General features: G+C 35.4%; 1 protein-coding gene across 1 annotated transcript in view; it reads left to right on the forward strand.

Moving 5' to 3' along the window:
* The window catches only part of NPAS3 (neuronal PAS domain protein 3), a 552,805-nt gene that overhangs the window by 467,800 nt on the left and 61,964 nt on the right, over nucleotides 1-23,041 (forward strand). The window contains exon 8 of the mRNA XM_031553767.1: nucleotides 22,181-22,299. Coding sequence (XP_031409627.1) covers nucleotides 22,181-22,299 — 119 coding nt within the window. The remainder of the gene's footprint in view (nucleotides 1-22,180; nucleotides 22,300-23,041) is intronic.

Consider the following 23,041-nt stretch of genomic DNA (forward strand, 5'->3'; position numbering starts at 1 on the left):
TTTATCAATAATAGTCTTTGTAAGATGGCTGCAGTGTCAGCATTTATCTTGAAACTCTTGGATATTAGTTTTGACTGCAGTCACCTTTTGACAAGTGTTATTGCGACTGTGTTTTATATCCCTGTTCAGGATGATTTCTAATGATAATGCTCTGTCTACCTCACTGCTTCACACTAAATTATAGATACCAGTATGACAGGACAAACTATATCCAAGTGCTAAACTCTACTCCCTTTGTGTGATGTCAGTACCTCCACTATCTTGTGCCTGGAATTAAAAGCAGGATAGGAAGATATGCAAAACATTTCTGCTTAAAAATAATGTTCTGTCAGTTATTAAACAAGTGATATTTCATTTAATCAGCTCAAGGGGATTATTTTAAATGAAAAGGCAGAGAGTAAGATTTTATTAACACATTCCTGCCCTAGAGTCCTACTGTAATAATTCTTTACTTGACTAAATTAAAAAGTTATAATTCAGTCCATCCATAACATAGACTTATGGATGGTTAAATTTCATTAATTTTTCTATTTTGGAATTAAAGGAAGGAAGGCATCATCTCTCCAGAAAATATGTCCTGAAGTAAACATTGCACTATGAATACAAATAAACCAGACATTTATTAGAATGATATTTTATCCAGTTTCCACTTGTTAATCTGATACTTCCTGCATTAAAAATATGTGATTTGTATTACTTCTGTGGATATTTATTCGTTAAAACAAAAGCTTTTATCAACTATTAATTTTTTTCAGCCTAGAAAATGTGGACTAAGTCTTATTAGCCTGAAATGAGTACACTTGTCTTGACTATAAGACAAATAATGCTCTGTAAACCATTTTGACCAATGATTTTTAATTAATTAGGCATTGGAAATACTATCAAAGCTCAGCATGAGAATAAGCAAAAGTCATTTGAACGCACATATACTTGTACTCCCATGTGCAGACACACGTTCATATATATATTTTTTTGTAGATGCAGGTAAATAAAAAGGATGTAACTACTGACTCCATAGTGAAGACAGCACTGAGATTGGGAAGAGTACTTAAAATCTCATTTTAGGTAGGATAAATAAACATTTCCGTGTATACGATAATACAGATATGACATTCTTCCCTCCCCCCTCCTTCTTATGCATTTCTAAAAAATAGGGACAGTAACAGTCCTTAAGATTTTGGATGATCACACTGAATATTAAATCAAAAACAAGCAGTCCTTTAATAATCTATTATAGTAAAAGTATACACAGTTCTGAAGTGAATCTGCATGAAGATAGTACTCTGTATGTCCATGTTTTGAAATGAGGGCATAAATGTGTACATTTTTGTCTTTTGTCTCAAATTTAAGACAGATGACTAAATTCTGCTCTTGTTTTAGGGATATGAATCTTAAACTGTACTGAAATATTTTGTGATATTCTGTATTTGCTCTCATGAAAACAGAGTAGAATTTAATCCCTTTGCTATAAAAAGAAACTGTATATTACTCCTGGGAAGGTTAAAAGCATTCTGATATCGCATCACATTGAAATCTGTATAATAAATAAGAAAACAAGTGATAGATCAGACAACTGAAAGCAAACAGTAGGTAGCTAAATATTGTAAATAGATGGATACACCAAGTTATTTGTTATAGATTCCATCTCAGAGGATTACTTCATTTATTTTTTGAGAGACTTTCTCATTAGAAGAGGTATTTCACTAAAAAATTAATTGTTTATTAAGAATTAATTAAAAAGGTTACCATGAGACTGTCTGATCAGGGAATATCAGTCTCAGTACTTTGAACTTGCAGGTGCTGCGGTGGTTGTAGTTAAGATGTTATATCGCAGCTTTACTTCATTGCAAAGCGTTGTGTCAAGAAAATCTTTAATATAAAAATAAAAAGCAGTTCATGCATAAAGCATGACGCCCTGAAGCATATTAGATCTATTTATCTCTCTGTTTAAAATGAACAGCACCCAGTATGGTTTACATAACAAGGAAAGGATCGGTTTGATAAAGCATTTATATCACCTGGGGAACAAGCTGGCTCATTTCCTCAGCACCTTTTCACATGACTTGTTCACCAACAAGTAAAATAGCAAACAAAGTTTTAATAGGTCATGAGTGGAGTGCCTGCTTGTTTTAGGGTAAAAAATGTTTCAATTTGACTTTCGTCAAATAGTTCAAGCCTGGCTCTCTGTGCCTGATCACTGAATGATAATTATTGATTATGCCTTTTATAGACTAATAATTGTGTTCAATCATTTGCAGTCTTCTCAGAAAAATTTTTCAGAAGATAAGGCACAGTGCTTTTTCAGTGTACAAAAAATTGCAAATTATCCAGGGGAACCAAATAAAGGAATAAGATGGACTCTGCTCCACAGATGTAGTGGCAAAGCTCTAGTGACCTCATTAGAAACAGGATTTCACCTCAGAACATTAACATTTTTGGCAAATACTACAGTATAAATCTGAGAGTTAACATTTGAAAACACTTTTTTTAAACAAGTGAATTTCAATGTAGTTTGCAATTAAAATCTGTTGTTAGACTAACAGATTTTTTTTGTCACTCTTCCATTTTGTTTAATGTAATCCAGGATATGAGTCACATTTGCTTGTTCTTTCTATATGTGAAGCAAATACTGTAGCTGCTGTTTCTGTCATGGCACATCTGCTCTGCTGAAAACTGCAAAATGATAGATAAACACATGACAGGAAAAGAAATAGATGAATAACATTTTATAATTCTTTTTTTCAGTGAACAGTAATCATCACCAAATGTCTTTGCAGTTCAAAGGCTATTTTTGCTAAGAGGACATACATGGAGTTCCATGCAAGCTATTGTAACTCTTTGGTATTTTTATTTTAAATGCTGAAAAATGCTTTCTCCCAACTGGCACTTTCAAGACTGCATAGTAAAAGCAACATTGTGTTCATCAGCTGTCCCATAACAAAGGAAAAAATTGTTCAGTGAAGAGAATTATTATTATACTTTGCCTTTTCTGGAAAGTTCAACAGTAGAATACGTCTTCCTTACAGCCTAATTAATAACAATTTGTGATGCTTTTATGCACAGATACAATTCAGAGTATCTGTTCACTCTGTATAATGTAACAAAACAAGCTGATCCACTTATAGGATACGTATCTACCATCCCAGTGGATGTAACTCAATAATTGTGCCATAGGTAAATAAATCTATTTGGGGCATTAGGAAAGTTAAATTAGCTGAGAAGAAAATACACAAAAATAATTTTGCAATCTTATGCTTCCATCAGAAACTATAGAAAATAATCCGACAAAGGCAGAAATCAACCCATCTGACAAATTCTTGCACTTTTATCAGACGATACATCAGACAATACACAGCAAATGACACTAAAAATAAAACTGTACTACCTAGGGGAGGGTAGTACTACTATGCCTTTTATTCAGAAGCATCCAACAACTCCAATAGCCTTCCCTGCAAGCTGGATGCTCTTCTAATCCCACAGGTCTGTGCTCTGTTCATCTCTCACTTCTCCCAGATTGTAATTCCCTTCCAGACCCAGGGAACCTAAGCAGAATGCTTAAATGGCAACTCTGTGGCCGCTGAGATCATTGTGAGGTCTCGCAGCTGTTAGACATAAACACTTGGAATGCGTGCATTACGCAAACATAGAAGTGTGTGTCCGGGCAGCTCCCTGCATTTGGAGGCACTCTAGAAGTCTGTATATAGATAGATATTGGTAAGATGCTTTTGCTGTACTTTGTTTGCATGACGTTTTTGTAAGAGTGCATGCTACTGCTGACTTCTAGTGGCTCACCTGCAGATGACATCAATCCTGGTACTACTGCTGTGGTAAGATTCTCCAGTGGTTCAAGTGCGGGGCAAAATGGGGCATTAAAGCAGAGGGACGTGAGCATCTCTTCTACTCATTTCTCTGGTAATCCTTGGAGATTTATGGGGCGGTGTAGTCACCTGGACAAGAAAATTAGGGAAACAGCCTAAGTTTGCCTGAAAATGGCAGAATTGAATTGCATAAAGTGCAGTTAATAGTTAGGTGACATAAAGCACACAGAGGGAGAAATCACTCCATGATTTTCTCTTTTATCCTCATGTCATTTGTCCTCTCTGTGTCTTGGGAGAATACAGTAGATTCCTCAAACATCTGCCCCCATTTCCATGCTCATCTCGTTAGGGTCTGTGCCCTACTGTTGGCTTCTGCTACTTTGTGGTGCTACCCTTGTATGACCTAAATTTTGGTGTACTCAAACCAAAGGACTATGGTATTACAGACACTTTGTGGAAAAAATGTCTATTGTTATTCATACAGTTCAATATAAATATAAAAAGTTGTATAATGATATATGTCTTTAAAGGAGCTCTTTCAGACAGACTGGCTTGTTAGAATGATATCATTATGATTCTACTTCTGTGCATTAGGTAAGGGGACTATGCTGGCAGAAAAAAATGTAATGTATATCTCAAGTCATAGCCCTTAAGTTCTTTTTAATGTCCTAAATAAGTGACCTAATTTTTGGAAATGGTGAGAAGCAATTCGTCATATCTCACGTGATTTCCATGACAGCTTACAAGCACAACTGGAAAGCTGAGTTGCAGGATCAGGTCCTGCTATTGTCAAGAGAGGTGAATTAAGGAACCTGTGTATTTCTCTGAACTGCTCAGCTGTGAACTGTCAGAATCTGATAAAAGTGGGCAAGGCAGAATAGGATTCATGTATGGACGAAAAAAAATAAAATAAAATCCAAGATAGAAAGAAAAAGAAAACCCTGCTAGTGAAATTTAGATTAGCAGAATAGTTTTCCCTATTAAAATTTAGCACAAATCAGCTCCAGAAATACTGCTCTAGCCAAAAAAAAAAAAAAAAAAAAGCCTCAGCCTCATGCTGTTCCTAACAATAAATGGTTAGGACTTCACTTATATACTTCCCCTGGAAGATGGAAAGAAGTGGTCTTCCAATTAATCAATTGTTCACAGAAATCGCATCCCAAGAACTGAAGGAAAAAAAAATGGAAAACTCATGATTGTTCCTTTTTATATTTTAGTGCTGTGAACTGAAATACTATTTATCACAAAACCAGATTTTTCTTCAGTTCAGCCTGCTATTTAAACTAAAAGAAAACTACATACTAACATAAAGCTATGAATCCAGTTTTAAACTCTTCTTCTGATGTTGAAAGGCCCTTCATGCTCCTCAGATGAGCCTTGCTAAATATCTGGCTCCCTCTTCAGCACCTTCCTTTACCCGCAGATCTGTCTGCAGCACCTATAGCTGTGCCTCTGGATCTGTAACTTTGCAGTTCACGCAAATCTTTTGTGCAAATTCTAGCCTAAAAGTCTCTTAACCACAAAACTGATTTGTTGGCTATTGAAGCATGAAGCAAATCAAAACTTGGAGCATGTCTTAATTATCTGTGCAGTTCTCAGCTTTAGTTACTGGATTCCCAGTTTGCTCAGCAGCTCTGTTCCACAGGAACTTATCCTGCTTGCTTTTACCTTTCCCTTTTTCCTTCAATAGCTGCACTGTGTGATCTGAAGTTACTGGTTGTATTCCTGAAAGGGAGACTGAGTAATCACTAAGATGTGGCCTTTGCAAGACACTGGGTGGAGTTTGTTCATTGAAAGCCTCTATCTGCTGTCTTTCTGATCCCTGGTTTTCCAGCCAAGACTACAGACAAGCAGCCATTCTTTCTCCTCAGAATATTTCAGTGGAATTTAATTGCTTTCTGCTGTAAATAGTTGTTGTGTTTCATTCTCACTTGTGTCAATCCAGAATTGCTTTTAGGCATCCACATATTGTGGTACGTTCAACCCCAATTCTGGAAAGCATCTAAAATTTAGGAAGGAGTACTGTTATGTGGTAGGCAGTTCTCCGACAGAATGTACAAAGGATAATACTCTTCAGACTGCAGGATTTGGCAGGTGGCTTGGCCTAAAATAATCAGTCAGAGGTGAGAGTAAGCTGCATTTCTGAGGTTTTCTTTTATTAAATAGAGCATTTCTGCTCTTCATTAACTTAGTGCATGGCTATAACAATAATATGGCTGCTCATTAACATCACATCATTTAAACAAGACTTGGCTTCCTCTGAGGAGGGGGTTTTACACTTCCATTTCTCACACAGTGCTGCAGCTTCTCTGGCTCCTTGCATTCAAAGTTTGGGACAAGGAGCAAGAAGAAGCTTATTCCCCAGCATGTGAATGATGCCACTACTGTGGCATAAGACAGAGAGCACTGATGTGCTGAAGCGTCTTAATCTTCTTTAATATATGCATGCTGAAGAATATCTTACTTCACTTGTTTAGGTGTGGATGGAGCTGTGCAGCCATTTTGACATTGTGGTATGCAAGCACAAAGGCAGTTGTATTAAGGTGGAGTTCTGCTGTTTGTTATTAATGTTGCAGCATTTCTGCCATAAACCCTCTCTACTTTATGAAATCTCCTTTGAGAGGTCACCGCGAGCAATGTAGTCCAAGGATATTCACCGTAACTGATATTTTTGCGGCATCAGTAGGGTATGCTCATCTGAGAAGGTCCTATATAAATTAATCAGAAATATTAGTAAGTCAGTCTTACCATACTTCTTCATGTTGTATAAACATTAGCTGATTCATTAGCATGACTCGCTTATAGCAAGGGAATGTGTAGGCTCATGATTTTGCATCAAACGTTAATTGCTGTCTCATGGCTCCATTAGCATTTGATAAAATGGACCTTTCTTGAGAATATCCAGTGAGTGTGTGACACTTAAGGTACACAAAGTATAGCTAACAAAGGAAAAACAAAAGAGCATTGCTTACATATTCAGCATTACCTTTAGGAGGTCTTCAGAGATTTTGGTCTCTGCACTAATCTTACACTAGTGACTGTCATATTGCATTAGCAAATTTAATCTTTGTTAACGTGATAGAAAGTTGCTAATACAATGAGACTCATTATATTAACAACTTTTGCATCATGCTAGCAAAAACAAAATTTGCTAACAGAATGCAAAAATTACCAATATGATAAGGTAATCATTATCATTATTCAAACACCTGATTATATTAAGGAGCTACTAATATTTTTATAAGAAATCAGCGTTTGTACTGTACTGAGATTTTCCAGAATGAGACTTTTGAGTGCATAAATAGGAAAGTGCAAATATTTTTAAATACAATTTTTAAGAAGTCTGAGTTTTATTTTGTATACTGATATAAATATCTCCTAATCAACGTCACCTAAAATTAAATTTCTTAACACAGGAACTTTTTTATTTTCCCTCAGAACAATGAATCATATAAAGAATATGTCCTGACTAAGACAGTAAGAGCATACAAAGAGATTATGGAGCACTATTGGTGTTTCAGATGAGAAGTAACACTATGCACTATTTAAGAACTTATACAGTATTTCATTACAGCTCATTCATTTCACTATTACAATTTGTATTCTTTATAGAAAAAACACATGTATTGTAGAATATGCTTGTGTGTAAGATTTGTAGGCTTTCCTGATTACCTTATAATTACTCATTAAAACTATACCAGAATAAAATTAAAATAATTATTGTATTTCTAATATATGGAATATCATCTGACAGCAAAAGTCTTTGATTACAATATATAACATCCTCATTTATATTATAACTCCTTTAAAAACATTCTGATTATTATTCTCTTTAACGCCTTCATTCCTATACAAGATGCTTAACAATGATCTTTAAACTCTAAAAATTACCTGTAAAGATTGAGAAAATGACTTCATTCAGAATAGATTTCTTAATGAATAATCACATAATGGTAATGGGCATGCTTTGCAAGCTGTTTTCTGCCATGTATGTGGTAGAGTGGGGAAACATCGGCAACATTTTGAGTAATGCATACAGCAAAGGCAGACACCTTAGGCCAACTGGTCCATTCAAAAATTTGTAATGACTTCAGCTGAATTTTTCAAAGTAGAGTCCTGCTAGCAGGAGATTCACTGCAGATCTCCTTGGCTTCAGAATGTACTCCTATCTTAACGCAGAAAAGCTTAAAGTTGTCAGCTCTAAATGTATTTCCCCTTCAATTTATTGGAAATGTCCTTTTATTATTTTCTGTGTGTCATTCATTATGTAGGTTTGTCAATCACATTTTATTTATCTGTTCTCAAAACTAAATATATATAACTTCAATAATCTCTACTCATATGTGCTTCTACTACACTTTTTCTGATTCCTTTTGTCACTTCTTTATTAGAGGATGACCATGGCATTGTAGTATTTTCTTTATTAATTTTATATAATTTTTAATGTATACTAACATCTCATTTCACTTTTTGGTTATAAAGTTCTTCGTATAGAGCAGAAGTTTTTGCTGAGATATTTTCATTTCCTTTTATTGCCTAGCTATATGTAGTTATTTAAAATTCCTCAGTATGTGGGGTAGTTTCTTCCAAAGTGTGCTACATCTTGCACTTGTTAGCATGAAATTTCATACATTGTTCCATTATTCAACCGTCTTCTCTGATTGCTGTTTGTGTCCTTCTCATGTTCCTTTTATCTTGTGATGGAAATAGCTGCATCTTAACTGTTTCTACACTGACACCCACTATTCAAGTATAACACAAGGCAGATGGAAAATCTGTGGATCCTTGCCATTTTTTTGCTTAGTTTAGGTATGTTTAGTAGCAACAGGCAAAATGTTGAGACTGTCCTATAAAAAGAGGGGCTTAATAACCCAGATACACAAAACCAAAACTGTATTCCTCTGCTTCCTTCTTTCTCTCTTTTTAGCAGTACTAAGTATGAGGTATATGACAGACAACTTCTGCAAAGAGGGAAATTGTTGTCTGCTTATAAGGATATAGCATCATGTAAATTGTAGCATGGTTGGAAATTACTAAGACAGCAGAGTATAAAAAAAAAAAGGCTCAAAAAGAAATAAAAACTAGAAGAGAAGATACATGCGGGAAGCTCATGTCAGTGAAGAGAGCCTGCTTTAGCAGGGGGCTTGGGCTAGCTGATCTGTGGGGAACCCTTCCAACCTCTATGATTCTACAAAGGGAAGCAAACATTTGTGGACACAGGTACTATTCCAGTTTTTAGGCACAAAGTGAAGAATTTAAAAGTATTTTATAATCTTCTGTAAATATGGAAGTATTTATATGTGAAAACAAATTCAAAGATAAGATCCAGCTCTGCTTAAAATTTAGCAGTAGGATGGTACACTTCTTTCTAATTCACTTTCTTTAGTACAAGCCTGTAATTTTTATCTTGGTACTCTAATAAACCAATAATTCTTGCTTAAAAATGTATTATTTATTATCTATTGGAAGGAATGATATGGATATGCTTTTCAAATTTCAAATTGAAATCATCCACAGTGATACTCTTCAAGGACAGAAGGGTTAGCTGGCACACAGGTGGGAAAAGAGTTGCTCATTAGGGAAGGTTTGTTATATGGTAACATATAATTAAGGTAATGGTCACAGCTTGTGTGAAGCAAACACTCTGGCAGTCATTTGATTGCTGCTAGGGTCAGGAGATCAGCTCTTTCTACAAGATGTATCCACATTATTGTGTTAGTGAACAGGTTAGAAAGCAAATTACAGCTGCCTTTCTTAGGCATATTACTGTTGAGGCTCATCATTTTAGATTTTTTACTGTACATCAGTGGTAATATGGCTTCTGAAGACTTCATGTGACAGGTTAGGCATTTTATCCTTTGAGTAAACAGTAATCATGGTGTGAAGAAAGTGAGGCATTGGAGATTTTTCCCATTCTTTGAGAATTCCATTCTTCCTTTTTAGTTTGCTCCAAGGGCTCTTTGGGGATACATATATTAAGCCCTTTAAATAGTTCATAATAAATCTTTGTCTCAGGCTGATTCTGACAGTTTTTTAAAGAGTCTTTTAAGAGAGAATCCTCAATCATTTGTTAATCCATGGGGTGATCTTCAGACTTGGAGGAAAAAGAAACAGTGCAGGCACCAGGGTTGCAAAAATACAATGTAGAAAAAATTTAACTCAGAAAAAATCAGGAAATACTCTGCAATGGAAGTTTCACCAACATACTGTGCTCTGCTTGCGTTTAAATGATTTTTCTACAAGTTACTCAGTTGGCAAGTATTGGAGATAGAAAAATGAAGTAACAGAAAAGAGAAGAGCAATTATTATTGATCATCTTCTGATTATTATCTTGATTTCAGCTTTGTTTCACTTAAAGCTTAAAGAAGTGTTCAGTGAAAAAGAAGTTGTTCCAGTTGTTAAAATAAAGCAGATAAACAAAAGTAGCATTCCTCCCGTTAAGTGTTTATCATTCAAGCCTTGTGATAAATCTGCCAAAATACTTGCACAGTGGGCTGATTTTTAAAATGCTGTTTCCTGTGCAATATGACAGATCCTGATTGTGTCTGTCAAAAACCTTTTTAATTCCATTGTGCAAAATAAATAAATAAAGGGCAAAAATAATAAAAGCAAGACATCTGGTTCATTTAACATTTCTTATCACCAAATAATTTGAGTGAGTTGCTTCCTAAGAGTAATGCATGGCTGCAGTCCACTGAAACTACTGTTAGGTATTTGTTTGCAGCAGCCTTAGGTCTATTATTTTTGGAGATACCTGTTCTCTACTCTCTGAGTTTTAGTGGCATAAAATTTGACATTATCTTAAGCTTTTTTATTATTATTATTTTTGTGAACTCTGCCTAAGCAAAGATATCTATAAATGCCAATTTATCTGCATTAGGGAAACCCTCACACTACCTCTTAGGAATATTGTTGCCCTATTTTAATTAAATATGCTGCCCTGAGGAGAAAACAATGTAAGAGGGAAAGGGAAGGGTTATTAATGAAGGGCAAAGCTATAGAGAAACTGAGATAGTTTGACTTCTTACCTATACTGCAGCCAGGAAAGTGTGTTGGAGGTGAGGACTGCTGCTGGAGGCACTACCAATTTGGCAGTGCACCCAATAGCATCAGCTACCTGCCATGCCAGCTATGCTAGCATGTTCCTCAGTAGCAGCAGGATCAGCAGCCTGCCTGGTTCTGCTTAGCCCAGAACACATCAGGAGGTTTCTGTGTGACAGATGAGAGGGAACAGTTGCACAGCAAATCTTGCAGTGATAGAAATAGTCCTAGCATTCAGAAACAGATTTGGATGCTCAGTGCTGAAGTATTTTCATGTTAAAGTAACGATTCTATTCACAGGATATTTTCAAAGTTACTTGGCTGGGGCAAGGAACGGGAGAGAGTATTGTTTAATTTTTTCCATTATCCTTTTTCTTTAAAAATAACAGCATTTGCCACGCTGGTTTTTGATTATTTTTTTTTTTTACTAGGGATAAGATTCTCAGAATGTGAAATTATATGTTTTCTATAGAAGTGTTGCTTGACTATGTAGCTGTGCAGCTGGAGAAAATGGTTCACAAGGAACATTAGGACAGGACTTTCTAGGCATCCTGCAAATCTGCAATGGTTTTGTTTATTCCCCCAAAGAATCTGCATTTTGTCGTGACACTTTTCACAGTGTCAAGGAGTTCACACCATACCTATTGCTGTTGTCCAGTAATGAAGTTATGCGTGAGCCAAACATTAAACCCTACGGGGAAAAATGTTCTCCTTGCAATTATATTTATTCTTTCCCTTGACTGTATTTGGCTTCTAACCCTGACTTGTTTTGTGTGTTGTTTTTTTTTCAATTATTGAACTGCTCTATACTACCTTAAAAGTTGTTCTGCAAAGAAAAGAGTTTCATGTCATCCATACTGAGAAATACTTGTAAAATGCCAGTTTGCCATGCCTAGGTAAGTTCAAACAGTGTAATATAAAACATAGAACTGAGTTCCAGGAAACAGAATGGGAACTTGTTTGCAGTTTTAAGCCTGAAGCCACCATCTTGTCATTTTGTCACTCCTTTCTCCTTTTCACCAGTTTCACTATATGAACAAAAAGGTAGGTCAGGTGGTTCTCTGTTGTTGCTAAACCAATAAGTGTTTGCCATTAGAAATGATGACTCTGTTTGCACATGTATGCTTGCTTGGTTTAAACATGTGCCCGGTAGCTATGTACTTTCCCAAAAAAGGTTATGCAGCAATGTTACACAATTTGTGCAAAGTGATTTTTTGGCAGGATTCTATACACATTGATACAGCAATCCAGGACATACTAGTAACTGGCTACTGCCCCTTGGTTAGCCTGCATGGAAGGCTCATGTATATAAAATAGTGTATTAAAGTAAACTTACAAAAGCAAAGAGCAATCATTGCAAATGTAATTTTTTCTTCCTCTTTGGGATTCTAATTTTAAAAGCATTAAAGAAGACAGCTGCTCATGCTGTGATATGCGCTAAACAGCCTGAAGGATGGAAAAAAATATATTTGTAGCTCATAATAACTATTGACCTTTCTGATATACAATGTTCTCTGTGTTAGCTATTCTGTTCTATCAACAGTGAAGATTGAACATGACTTTTTAATAGAAAGCATGGGGTTTCAAGCTGCTTTCACTAAGGTGTTTATGTATTGTTATTCTGTATTGTAGTACAAAGACTAAGTCCTGATGGCCTTTGTCTGACATCATGTTTGTCATAAAAAAACCCCACTGTTACTGACTGTTTTATATGAGGAATTGGCTCATAACCATTTTATGGTCGTGATAAAAGCAGTGCTCCACTAGATCCAGAACAGAAGTACTGAAAATAGAATCCCCAAAATATCCCAACAGCACAATAGGTATTTTCCGAAGAAATAGTTTCCTCAAGTGACTATTTTTACAGGGGTATTCCACTAAGATTTAAAACACCCACTTCTCATATTCATACTGTTTGTTCCTTGGCAGACACACACTGCTGCATAATAGCTTTTGCTGGATGTCATGTGCTCCCAAAGACAATCTTTATGATACCGCATTTTTCTCTTGAACTTTCCTGCTGCTTAGTTACTGAGTACAGAAACATCCATGAGCAGCAGCTTGACTTTGACACTTGCGTATGCTTCCCTTGAGTGGGATCATCCTCACATTGCCTCTGAGCAGCATGAGGTAACTCGCCTGTTCTTCCTTCCCTCAGGGAAAAGCTGCACCAAAAAGCACCTCCCATTTGGCATATGAAAATCTGGAAAGCAACCTCTTTATTGTGCTTTTTAAGCCCAAGCAGACTGGCAATGTTAGGCAGCATCAGAAGGGACATTTTAATGTTTGTTGAGGTGCTTTTTATGCCATGTGCTGGGAAGGAACTTTAGTGAGCCTTTATTGGCAGCACTGAACCACAGTTATTTTCACAGCTATGCTCTAGAGTGTCAGCTAATGATTCACAAGTTACTAGGCAAGAGCAGAAAACAAGAAAAAGGGAAAAAATATACCTTCAGCTGATCCTGCTAGGGCATGAAAGAGGGGGACCAGCATCAGTATTTAATGGCAGTTTTGTGCTGAGAGAAAATGTTCAAATTTTTCTATAAGAACTCAGTATGGATAATGATCATTTAGGTTGTGCAAACCAGCCACATCTCAGAGGAGGTTTAGAGTCTAGTCCTGTGTTCCCTATAGGCCCATGAAGCTCTCAGGGAATTCAGTGAAGTTTTTACCCTCCAAATTAGTCTCTTATGGTTTTTATTTATTTCCTAGTATATTTTCTCCATATCAACTCCCTAGCACAGGATAGATGTGCTGTTAGTTATGATCCTGGGCTCCTGTACGTTGGTACCTTTCCAAACCATTCAATGTGTTCTGTTTAAAATTTTTTTACAATTGCCATGAGTAAATGGTAGGAAACAGTTCTACTGTGCTTATTTTCTTTGGATCTGTCACTGAACCTTGAAAATTTACAAATGTTGCTGACCTCACATGAAACCAAGCCAGCAGGTCAGTTTAGATTATTTATTTCTTTGCTTAAAATAATTTAGCTTTAAATCTAAAAGCTGAGAAGGAAGTTTGAGATTCATGCCCAGTATGGTTTATATACCACTCACTCACTAGACCGTAACGGCTCTTCTGGAGTTGTTCCGGTCTATCGGATGAATGTGGATACATTTGCAAGTGCTTAGATAATGGATTGAAGTCCAGTAGACTGTAACATTTCCAAAGGGTTTTTCAGAGTTAAAGTTTCCTACCATGATTACTTCTTTTAATAGCAAATCTTTATTATGTTGTTTTCAAACAGGCAAAAAAGCTATATGTATTTCATAGATCACTGACCTACCAAAATTTGTTGTAAAATCTGTCTTTTGATGCCATAGGAGAAACAAAAATCTTATTCATTGCTTCTTCCTGGCAGCATTTTATTTACAGCTCTATTCTGGCATCTAATTCATTCTATATATTACCAGATATATAAAGAATTCTCAGGGATAAAGCTTACATGGGAAATAAATTGTATATGTAGGGAATTAATAGTCTGATAAGACATATTTCTAGACTGGAAGAAATGGAAGCAGAAGCAGCTGCAGAAGAAAGGAAGTTCTGAGGGGCATTAGAGTGGTACCTCTTCATCCAATAAAGAGAAGTTCAAATCACTTTGGTTCTGCATGAATAGCAGAACATTCCAAAACTTCTAACTGTTTTAAGAGGGAACGTCTATCAGTGAATTTGTACTTTAACATGTCTACTAGCTACAGTCAGTACATAAAAAAACATGCATAGTAAGCTCATTATTTTTAAAACTGTAGAATAACATTTCAAAACATGGCTTATTTCTCTGCAGGTGCAGTCTTATATGTGCCCAAACTATAATACTCATATAGAAGTGTTTTCACTAGCAGAGTCTTTCACTTGCAAAAAGCAGAAGAATCACAGACTAATGTACTTTACCCATTAAAGTTTTATTGTGTAGATATGTTAGTATGTGAAACTATAATTTATTTTGCTAGTATGCACAGTTTTCCATATTCATTCACAGCATGCACAGTTTTCCATATTCATTGGTAAAACAGTGTCAGGATCCCATAGAGAAATCTGGCTTACTTTTGCCTATTGTCAGTATTAAGTCTGTTGTAACTGGAGAAATACAAACACATTCAGAGGTTGGTATAACCACACGTACCAGACTGAATGTAAGCATGTGCAATCAAAGTACTAAGCATGAGATCACATAAGATGATAGAAATTATAGAATAGTAATTCAGGAACTTGACTGATGTCTTTTCATAGCATTCCTAATTACTTATGGGAGCTGGGCCAGGCTTTTATGGCCTAGGTTGCACAAAGATAGAGAACTTGCACTACTTAAGACACACCTTACATCTATTGGCCACTCCAAAACATCTTAGGTCTTCTGGAGGTCCTCTGTGAAACTGTCATTTCTCTGCACATCTCAGGTACTGTGGAGCAGCACACACAGTTCTGTAAACCTATGCATGGGCAACTGAATTAAGCCTTTGATCACTCAGAATTTATCCATGAAATGAAGGAATTGTTCTTCTTAATGTATTTATATTAGTTTGTCCCAATCAATTTTATAGTTGGGTGTGATTCAGAGGGTAGCAAGTAATTGCATTGTGGATACATATGTATGTATATATATTGTCTTAGTATTCTATTTTCTTAGTGAGTTCTATTTTGTTTCCACTTCTCTCACTCATCCCACTGAGAGCGAATGGCTGTGTGATGCTGAGCTGCTGCTGGGTTAAACCATAACAATTGTTCAAGCTCTGGTAAATCCGCGGTAAAGGAAGCAGATCAGATATTAAACTGGTTCTATTCTTCTAGCAATTGTATCTGAATTCACTGCTACTTCACTGATTTGACTTTTGCCTTTTATCATGTTAGAGAGAGGCTGTATGTACCTGAAATAGTCCCTTGTTTAGCCACTTTAAAACATCAGATATACTGAACTGTGTTCCATCATATGTAGACTGGTAATTACAGATTTGGGTTATAAAATACTCATATATATATATATATGTAAATATATATATCTATAATCTGTTGAAAATAAAGAAATTATTGAAGAAAAATATATGTTAAGACTTAAATGTCAAATTATTTGTAAAAAAATAAATGTTTTACATAATGGCAGGCTAATGGAAGTAATATGAGACACCATCTCATCAGCTGTTGATTTGGAAAATTTGGAGATAGAGGAAAAAAATTAAATTAAAAAAAAAAATACACTAAAAGAACCAACCTTCAAGACAAGTCTGATAGTCTTATAAGTTTTTATGCGTCTGAGTTTCTAATAGTTGCATAGGTCATGAAAAGTGAATTGTCTTCACTTTGGAGGTAGAATGACACAAAAGGACAGTTTATTATCTTGTTTGAAAATGTTACCTAGCAATAAATTCTTTAGAGGAAGTCATTGTTCTTTCCATTTGTTTTGGAAAAGCTTCCCTAAGCCTTTCCCTTCTCGATGAAGCTTTGGCTAGAATCCAGCATTATTCCTTCTGTATAAAGAAAGGGTGGGGACTAGATTATGAGAAACCTGTGGTCCAATTATTATGGTTTTCAACTTTTCAGTGAACAGCAAAACTGAAATGTTAAGATAAAAAATTTAGATAGAAGTACTTTGAATTCCTCCAAGATAAAAATCTGGTTATACTGAAATTCAAGTTCCTGTTCATAACTCTGACAACTTAGAGCTAAAATATTATTCTATATTTATTCCTTTCAGTACAGCATTATAATATTACCTGGAAATACTGAACTAGCCTCTTTTTTGCTGCCTACAACATTAATGAAATAGTTCATGTAGTCCTCCCTTTTGCAAGATGCTGAACACACCAGTAAGATCATGAGATGTGTACGGAAATTATTAGCTCCATTCCCATCAGATGATCTTCAAGGTGGCTACCAATGTGTGTAAGTTTGTTTAAGTCCTTCAACCAAATATTCTGAGAATCTTCAACATCTTGCTAGAACAAGATTTATCTTGCAGTATTTCCTGTGTTCAGCCTGCAATCAGACTGAACCCACTTTGCTTCACTTAAAACTATGCATTTGCACATACACTAAGTATAATTTCACACTAACTTGCACTTATTGGAGAAAAAATGTTCTAATTAAAAGCTTTTTAATTTTATTTGCTGGGCTGATGTTTAGAAAAAAATGATTTTTTAGCTCGTAAAATGATCAAATTTGATCAGTAAGTTAGGGAGAGAAAATGAACTTGGAGACAGTGCTTTACTGAGAGTCAAATTTCTGAATAAAAACACTCTTCGAGAGGCAATAATATAAGAAAAAAAAAACAGCAACAACAAAAAGAACAGTTGACTGCTCAAGGTTACACTTTTCTGGAAAGTTTTTTACGTTACAGGCAATAAACTGCACAAAAGAAATAGAAGCATTTGCAAAGATGCATCTAGTCTGGCTGAAAACCATAGATTTATATTACCTAATTATTCATCTGACTATGAGGATTCTCAGTTGCCTATGCAAAGAATTATCAGACCTTAAAAAAAAAATGCACGAAGAGGTTTGCAAGTGCAGAAGATGAAATGAGAACTCCCTTTTTATAACTGTTTTGCACGTTCTCTTATTTCATTTCTGTTTTAAGAGCTGGATAGAAGGAATTTGAAAATGTCTCCTAAAAACTACATAGGCACTTGTTTTTAACAAAGAGGAATTAATACCAAGGAAAAACTTCCTTAAATGCTAACAAATCCAGAATTTCCTGTGTGTTAAACCATAACCTTTTTCCCTCCTGACCTCACAAATTACTTGTTGATATATGGTTTTCCTTTTAGACCTTCTCAGAATGAGAAGCCTATCTTATATCTGTTTGGTATGTAAAAAATGCTGTTTTTCTCCTCTCAATTATTTTTAATACATTTGAGGGGGAAAAAAAAAAACCCACAAAGTTGGTGAATATTTATTCAGTTTGCTTTGACAGCATTTTGTTATTTAAGACATAAATCAAATCTGGAACAACTTTCTTCAGGGAAAAATTGTTTATCTGAACTTGAGTGTGCTTGTGAATCAGTCATGGAAATGATACTCATGCTATTGCTGTGTAATAGTAATTACTTGCATTGTTTTACATTGTTTTGTTTTATAACATAAGGCTAGGCTGCACAGAGATGCTGGAATACATCTGCAGATCAATGTAAGATCAGAGCCATGGACCTCAGTCCTCCAAATAATGATGTGCATGTTTATCTATCAGTGCACATTATACACCAGTGTCAGAACTCTTTTAACATGTAAAGTTAAATGATGCATGACTGGTTTGTGGGGTCCAGACCCAAGATTATTCTCAAGACAAAGCCCATTGAAGGCTCAGGGCTACAAGGCTAGCTCACAAAGAAATGCTTAGGAAGAGATAAGTAAATAATTTTTTGAATTGGCTGCTAGTTCATACTATCTCCTCATTTGTCTCTGTGGTTCTTAATTAATATTTTAGCATTCATGGCATTTTTGTATGCACGTAGAGGTTGCAGCTTCATGCCCTTCAAAACCGACAATACATTCTTTGTGTCCAGAAATCTTATACTGCTTTAGCAGCTTTGGGAGCAGAAAGAAAAGAGGTTTATTCCTTTAGTAGTACCTGCTGAAGATATTTGAGGACACACAAAGACAAATGCTTTCCCAACAGAGTACACAATTACTGTTTGCAAAGACAATCCAGACTTAACTTTTTATACTTCTGAGCCTGACAGTGTATAGTACTTTCATTCACACACAGTGAGTGTTGACTTTTATCATATTATTAGCATTCTAAACTCACAGTTTCAGAGTTTTATAGCTCAACAGTAGGTTTAGACTCAGTAAATTCAGCCCAGGAGCACTGTTTTTCAGTGCAAGAGACATCTTTAGTTGCTACAGTATCAAGCAGAGTTTACCCTGTTTACTTCAGGCTTTTTTTAATGTCTAAGATTACAGATTTTAAACAACAACCAAAAAAAAAAAAAAAACCACAAAACTCCTGAAAGAAAGAATTGTTACAGAGTTTCAGTCTTCCAGTTACTAGCCTTCTTTCACGTAATTGAAAAAAATGAAAAGGCTGAATAATAGGCATTTTAAATCAACTCCTGAGAACTTATAATGGACCACCTTCAATATAATCCTGTGCAAATCTCACTGACATCAATAAATATGTTCTATACACATCCTGTTCTTAAAATCCTGCATGTATAATTACAGTTAGCATTGTTTCTACCGTGGGTGGATGCAACTCTGAATGTAGATTTGTGCTACAACCACAATAGTTCTCTCCTGAGAGAAATTCAGAAAGCTGTTCATAAGCTGTTCTGGATTTTTAGGTAACTAATCCCATCTCAGAGATACACTCTCAGATACATTTTGTTAAAGAAAATCGAACACTTTAGAATTCGTATTTACGTGACATTCACTGTTCCAGTATGTGGATAAATCATATGCATTTTATCACATTTACTTACAGAGATACGTAAGTTTTATACATATTATAGCAACAATAAAATAATGTTAAGCTCATGATGTAAGGTAGCATTAACTCAGAAAATGTCAATTGCATCTACACAATACCAGATCTCAGCTATTTTCCTTCCTTTCTTGAATCTGTGAAAGAAAGGGAATTTTAAATTTATATTTCTTGGGAATAATACATGTGTATTACAACCAGATCATTTCTCAAGCATGAGATATTGCCTGTTTAATTAATGTTACTTCTGTGTGCTTAGGTAATCACCATTAGAACACAGAAGGACATACTGCACTTATTGCCTGTGCTAGAGCATAATGCGCTGGACTACAACAACTACACTTGTTAAGCTGATTTTAGCATTTCTTCACACAGCAGGAAGCACCCATGCTGTGGTTTCTTAATATACTCTTTCAGTACTGTACTGGAGAGTACTGTATAATAATAATAATAAATAACAATCCTCATCTTACCAGCACTGCTACCAACCTGATGGCCCAGATTATGGTTTCAGAGTTCCACTATCCTGTACACTGAAACATCTATCTTTCTTTTCAGGGTTTCATTTCTCAGATGATATTGCTGAACAGAGCTGAATTTTTTTAAGGACAGGCTTGTTGCATGGATTCTGATGGCTTCACATTTGTTCAGGTCTCCAAGGACCAGCACCAATAAATGTGAAGGAGACAAGAGCAGAATGGCATACTTTTCCATTTCCACCAGGGTGGGAAAAAAAAAAAAAGAAAAAGAAAAAAACCCCTACTAAATTAAGTCTAACCTTAAATGTATAATCTGTCCTTGGAAAGAAAAAAAAAATTAAAAAAAAGGATATAGCATCTTCAAGCTCTTGGCATCCCTTACGAGAAAAAATTGGTTCTAAGGGTCTCTGATCTTGTGTTTTAGTAAAATAGAACTGCACGGCTGACTGACAGTTCTGATCTAAAGCATTTACGTTTAAGTTTTGATCTCTCTGCTTTTGATTAAAACTAATGAGCTCATTTAATTCAAAATGGGAATCTCTGATAAGAGAAATAAGGTTGATGTGATTGGATTAGAGGGGCAAATTAAACTCTTAGAGCAGAAGTTTGTGCTTATATAGTGTATTAAAAAGCTGTTGGCGTATTATGGCGTGTTAGATGATGAGAAAAATTTCATAGTAATTCATATTTAATCAGAAGAAATGAAAGTACTAAATATAACATGGCTCTGCTTTTCCCTCGAGTGATAAAGAGCTGTACATTTAAAATGACATCGAATCCATGCTCTCTAAAAAAAAATAAAAAAATAAAAAAAAATCTTGAAACACGAAAGAAAGGAACATTGTTGTCTGTTATTTCATCACAATTGAGCTGAAATGTCTGAAACAGCAGGCAATGTGACCCAATAAAATAAGGACATTTTGATAAAATCCAGAGCTCACAAACAAGTTTTGGTGTTTCTGTTCACTGCATAACATGCTTGTTAAATACTTTAAAACTTTCCACTAGTAATTTGGTTGGTTCTTTAGAACAGTAGCAGAATTTCAAAGCAATTTCAAAATAACTTTTTATTGTGTTAATTACTGATTGAAACTGAATGTGAATTAAGCTCCATTAGTGCTTACTTATTATAAGTCTACTCCAGAATTTTCCCATACACAATATTTTGGGAAGAGGTAGGGAACTGTTGGTTATCAGGGTGAAAAACAGCAAAAATAAAGATTGTGTAGAGAATATTTTGATGCTAATTATTGTCGTAACCAATAGTTTATCGTAATTTATACTAAGAGTATTTATTTACTATTTTTAAATGGTCGCAGTTGAGGAAGTGACAGTCAAAGGTGAGATCTACCACTTAAAGGAAAAGCTGAAAAACATTGTTCATTACTAGTCACCAACAAATAAATTATGATTATTATCAATAATGGTAATAATCATAATAATAATAATGCCATAGTCACATGAGCGTGTTTTACTTCAAGTTGCTTTATTTGTTTATTGATAATAATTAACCCTCAGTAACGGGGAAATGAAGGCATTCACGAACAGCAATTATTATCCTAGGAAAGAAAGAAATGGAATCTTGGGAATAAAAGTCTGCAAAATTTGCTGTCTCTTTCAGCAAACAGAATTGCTTCCTTGGTGACCCTTTCTTCTTCATAAAACACTGAAGAAATCCACTACTTTTAAAATGCCACAAAAATGTTCAGAGAGCTGGATCTCCTCTCTTATGAAGAAATGTTGAGGGAGCTGGGCTTGCTTAGCCTGGAGAAGCAAAGGCTCCAGGGACAATCGTTATGGCCTTCCCATACCTGAAGGGATCTTATAAGCAGGAGGGGGACTTATTTTTACATGATCTGATAGTGATAGGTGACATTTTTAATTAGAAGAGGAGAGATTTAGATCCAAGCATTTAGCTTGGAGGAAATTCCTTGCTCAAGGGACAGTGAGGCAGTGAACAGGTTGCCCAGAGAAGCTGTGGATGTACCATCCCTGGAGGGTTGGATGGGGGCTCTGGACAGCCTGATCCTGTGGGTGACAACCCTGTCCTCAGCAGGGAGTTGAATATAGTGACTTTAAGGTCCCTTCCAGCCGAAGCCATTCAGTGATTCTATGAAATGCATTCATAGCAAAACTGTGCAAGAAAGAGTTAATGAAGCAAATCTCTGGGAAAAAAAAAAAAAAAACTCTAATGGGGAAAAGAACTTGAAAATGAGACTTACTGAGTATACATATATTTTTCAATTTTTTTTTTTTTTTTTTTGCTAAGTAAACATTTTCTAAATGAGGTAAATTGATTACAGCACTCTTAGCAACCATCAGTCATTTATTTTTAGTGAGTTCAAGGATTGCACCTGAAAAGTAGCTTAGAAGGGATGTATAAAATCTAAATTATGTATATATGTATTTTTTCTATTCCCTAGTGGAATCTACAAGCCCCAGTTTACTAACCACTGACAACACTCTAGAGCGCTCTTTTTTCATCCGAATGAAATCTACACTGACCAAGAGAGGAGTGCACATCAAATCGTCAGGATATAAGGTAAGGGTTGCACTGTAGCATGAAATACTGACATTTTTAAATTATATTCTTTCGTGTAGCAAAGACACATTAATAGTCAGAGGAAGGAACCGTTTCATGTTTGCATATATTTCAACTCTTTTGTTAAAGAATCATTAGTGCATTATTTCCAGCCTAAGGTTTGGTAGTGGTTCTACACATCCATTAAATTGATCATTATTACAGTAAACATTGATTATAGCATGAAGACCCTCAAAAGAGTAGCACTTCCACAGTAAAGGTACATTTTCTCAAAGTATGTGAGTCACAGTAAAATCACTTTTTCCCTCAAGAAAAATTACTACTCATTCAGGTAGACTGTTAGTTGTCTTTAGGTTATATGTTTTCTCAGAGATGTAGAACTTCTCCATGTGGACTGTTTGCTAGAGCTATTTAATTTCACTGCTGTTCTAGCTGAAGGAAACAACAAGCCATAATGATACTTTTCCTCCATTTTTCTTTTGTTGTCTGTCTGAGGGGTATCTGCTTCTGGGGATCATATTTACTGTATTTCTTACTCTTTTAAGATATGAAATGCTCTTGTTTCTTATCAATAGTAATCTCATTTTTCTTCAGTCATATATTGCTCATAGTGCCTGTAGCTATCACTGGCTTTGTGGTATACTAAAACTAGAAGCAATAGCACATTTTTAACATTGTGAACCTGTGGAATGAAATATGCCATCCATTAAGTATTATACAAGTTAAAAGAGTAGTGCAAGAA

This window comes from Meleagris gallopavo, chromosome 5 (assembly GCF_000146605.3).
Source record: "Meleagris gallopavo isolate NT-WF06-2002-E0010 breed Aviagen turkey brand Nicholas breeding stock chromosome 5, Turkey_5.1, whole genome shotgun sequence".
Taxonomy (NCBI): domain Eukaryota; kingdom Metazoa; phylum Chordata; class Aves; order Galliformes; family Phasianidae; genus Meleagris; species Meleagris gallopavo.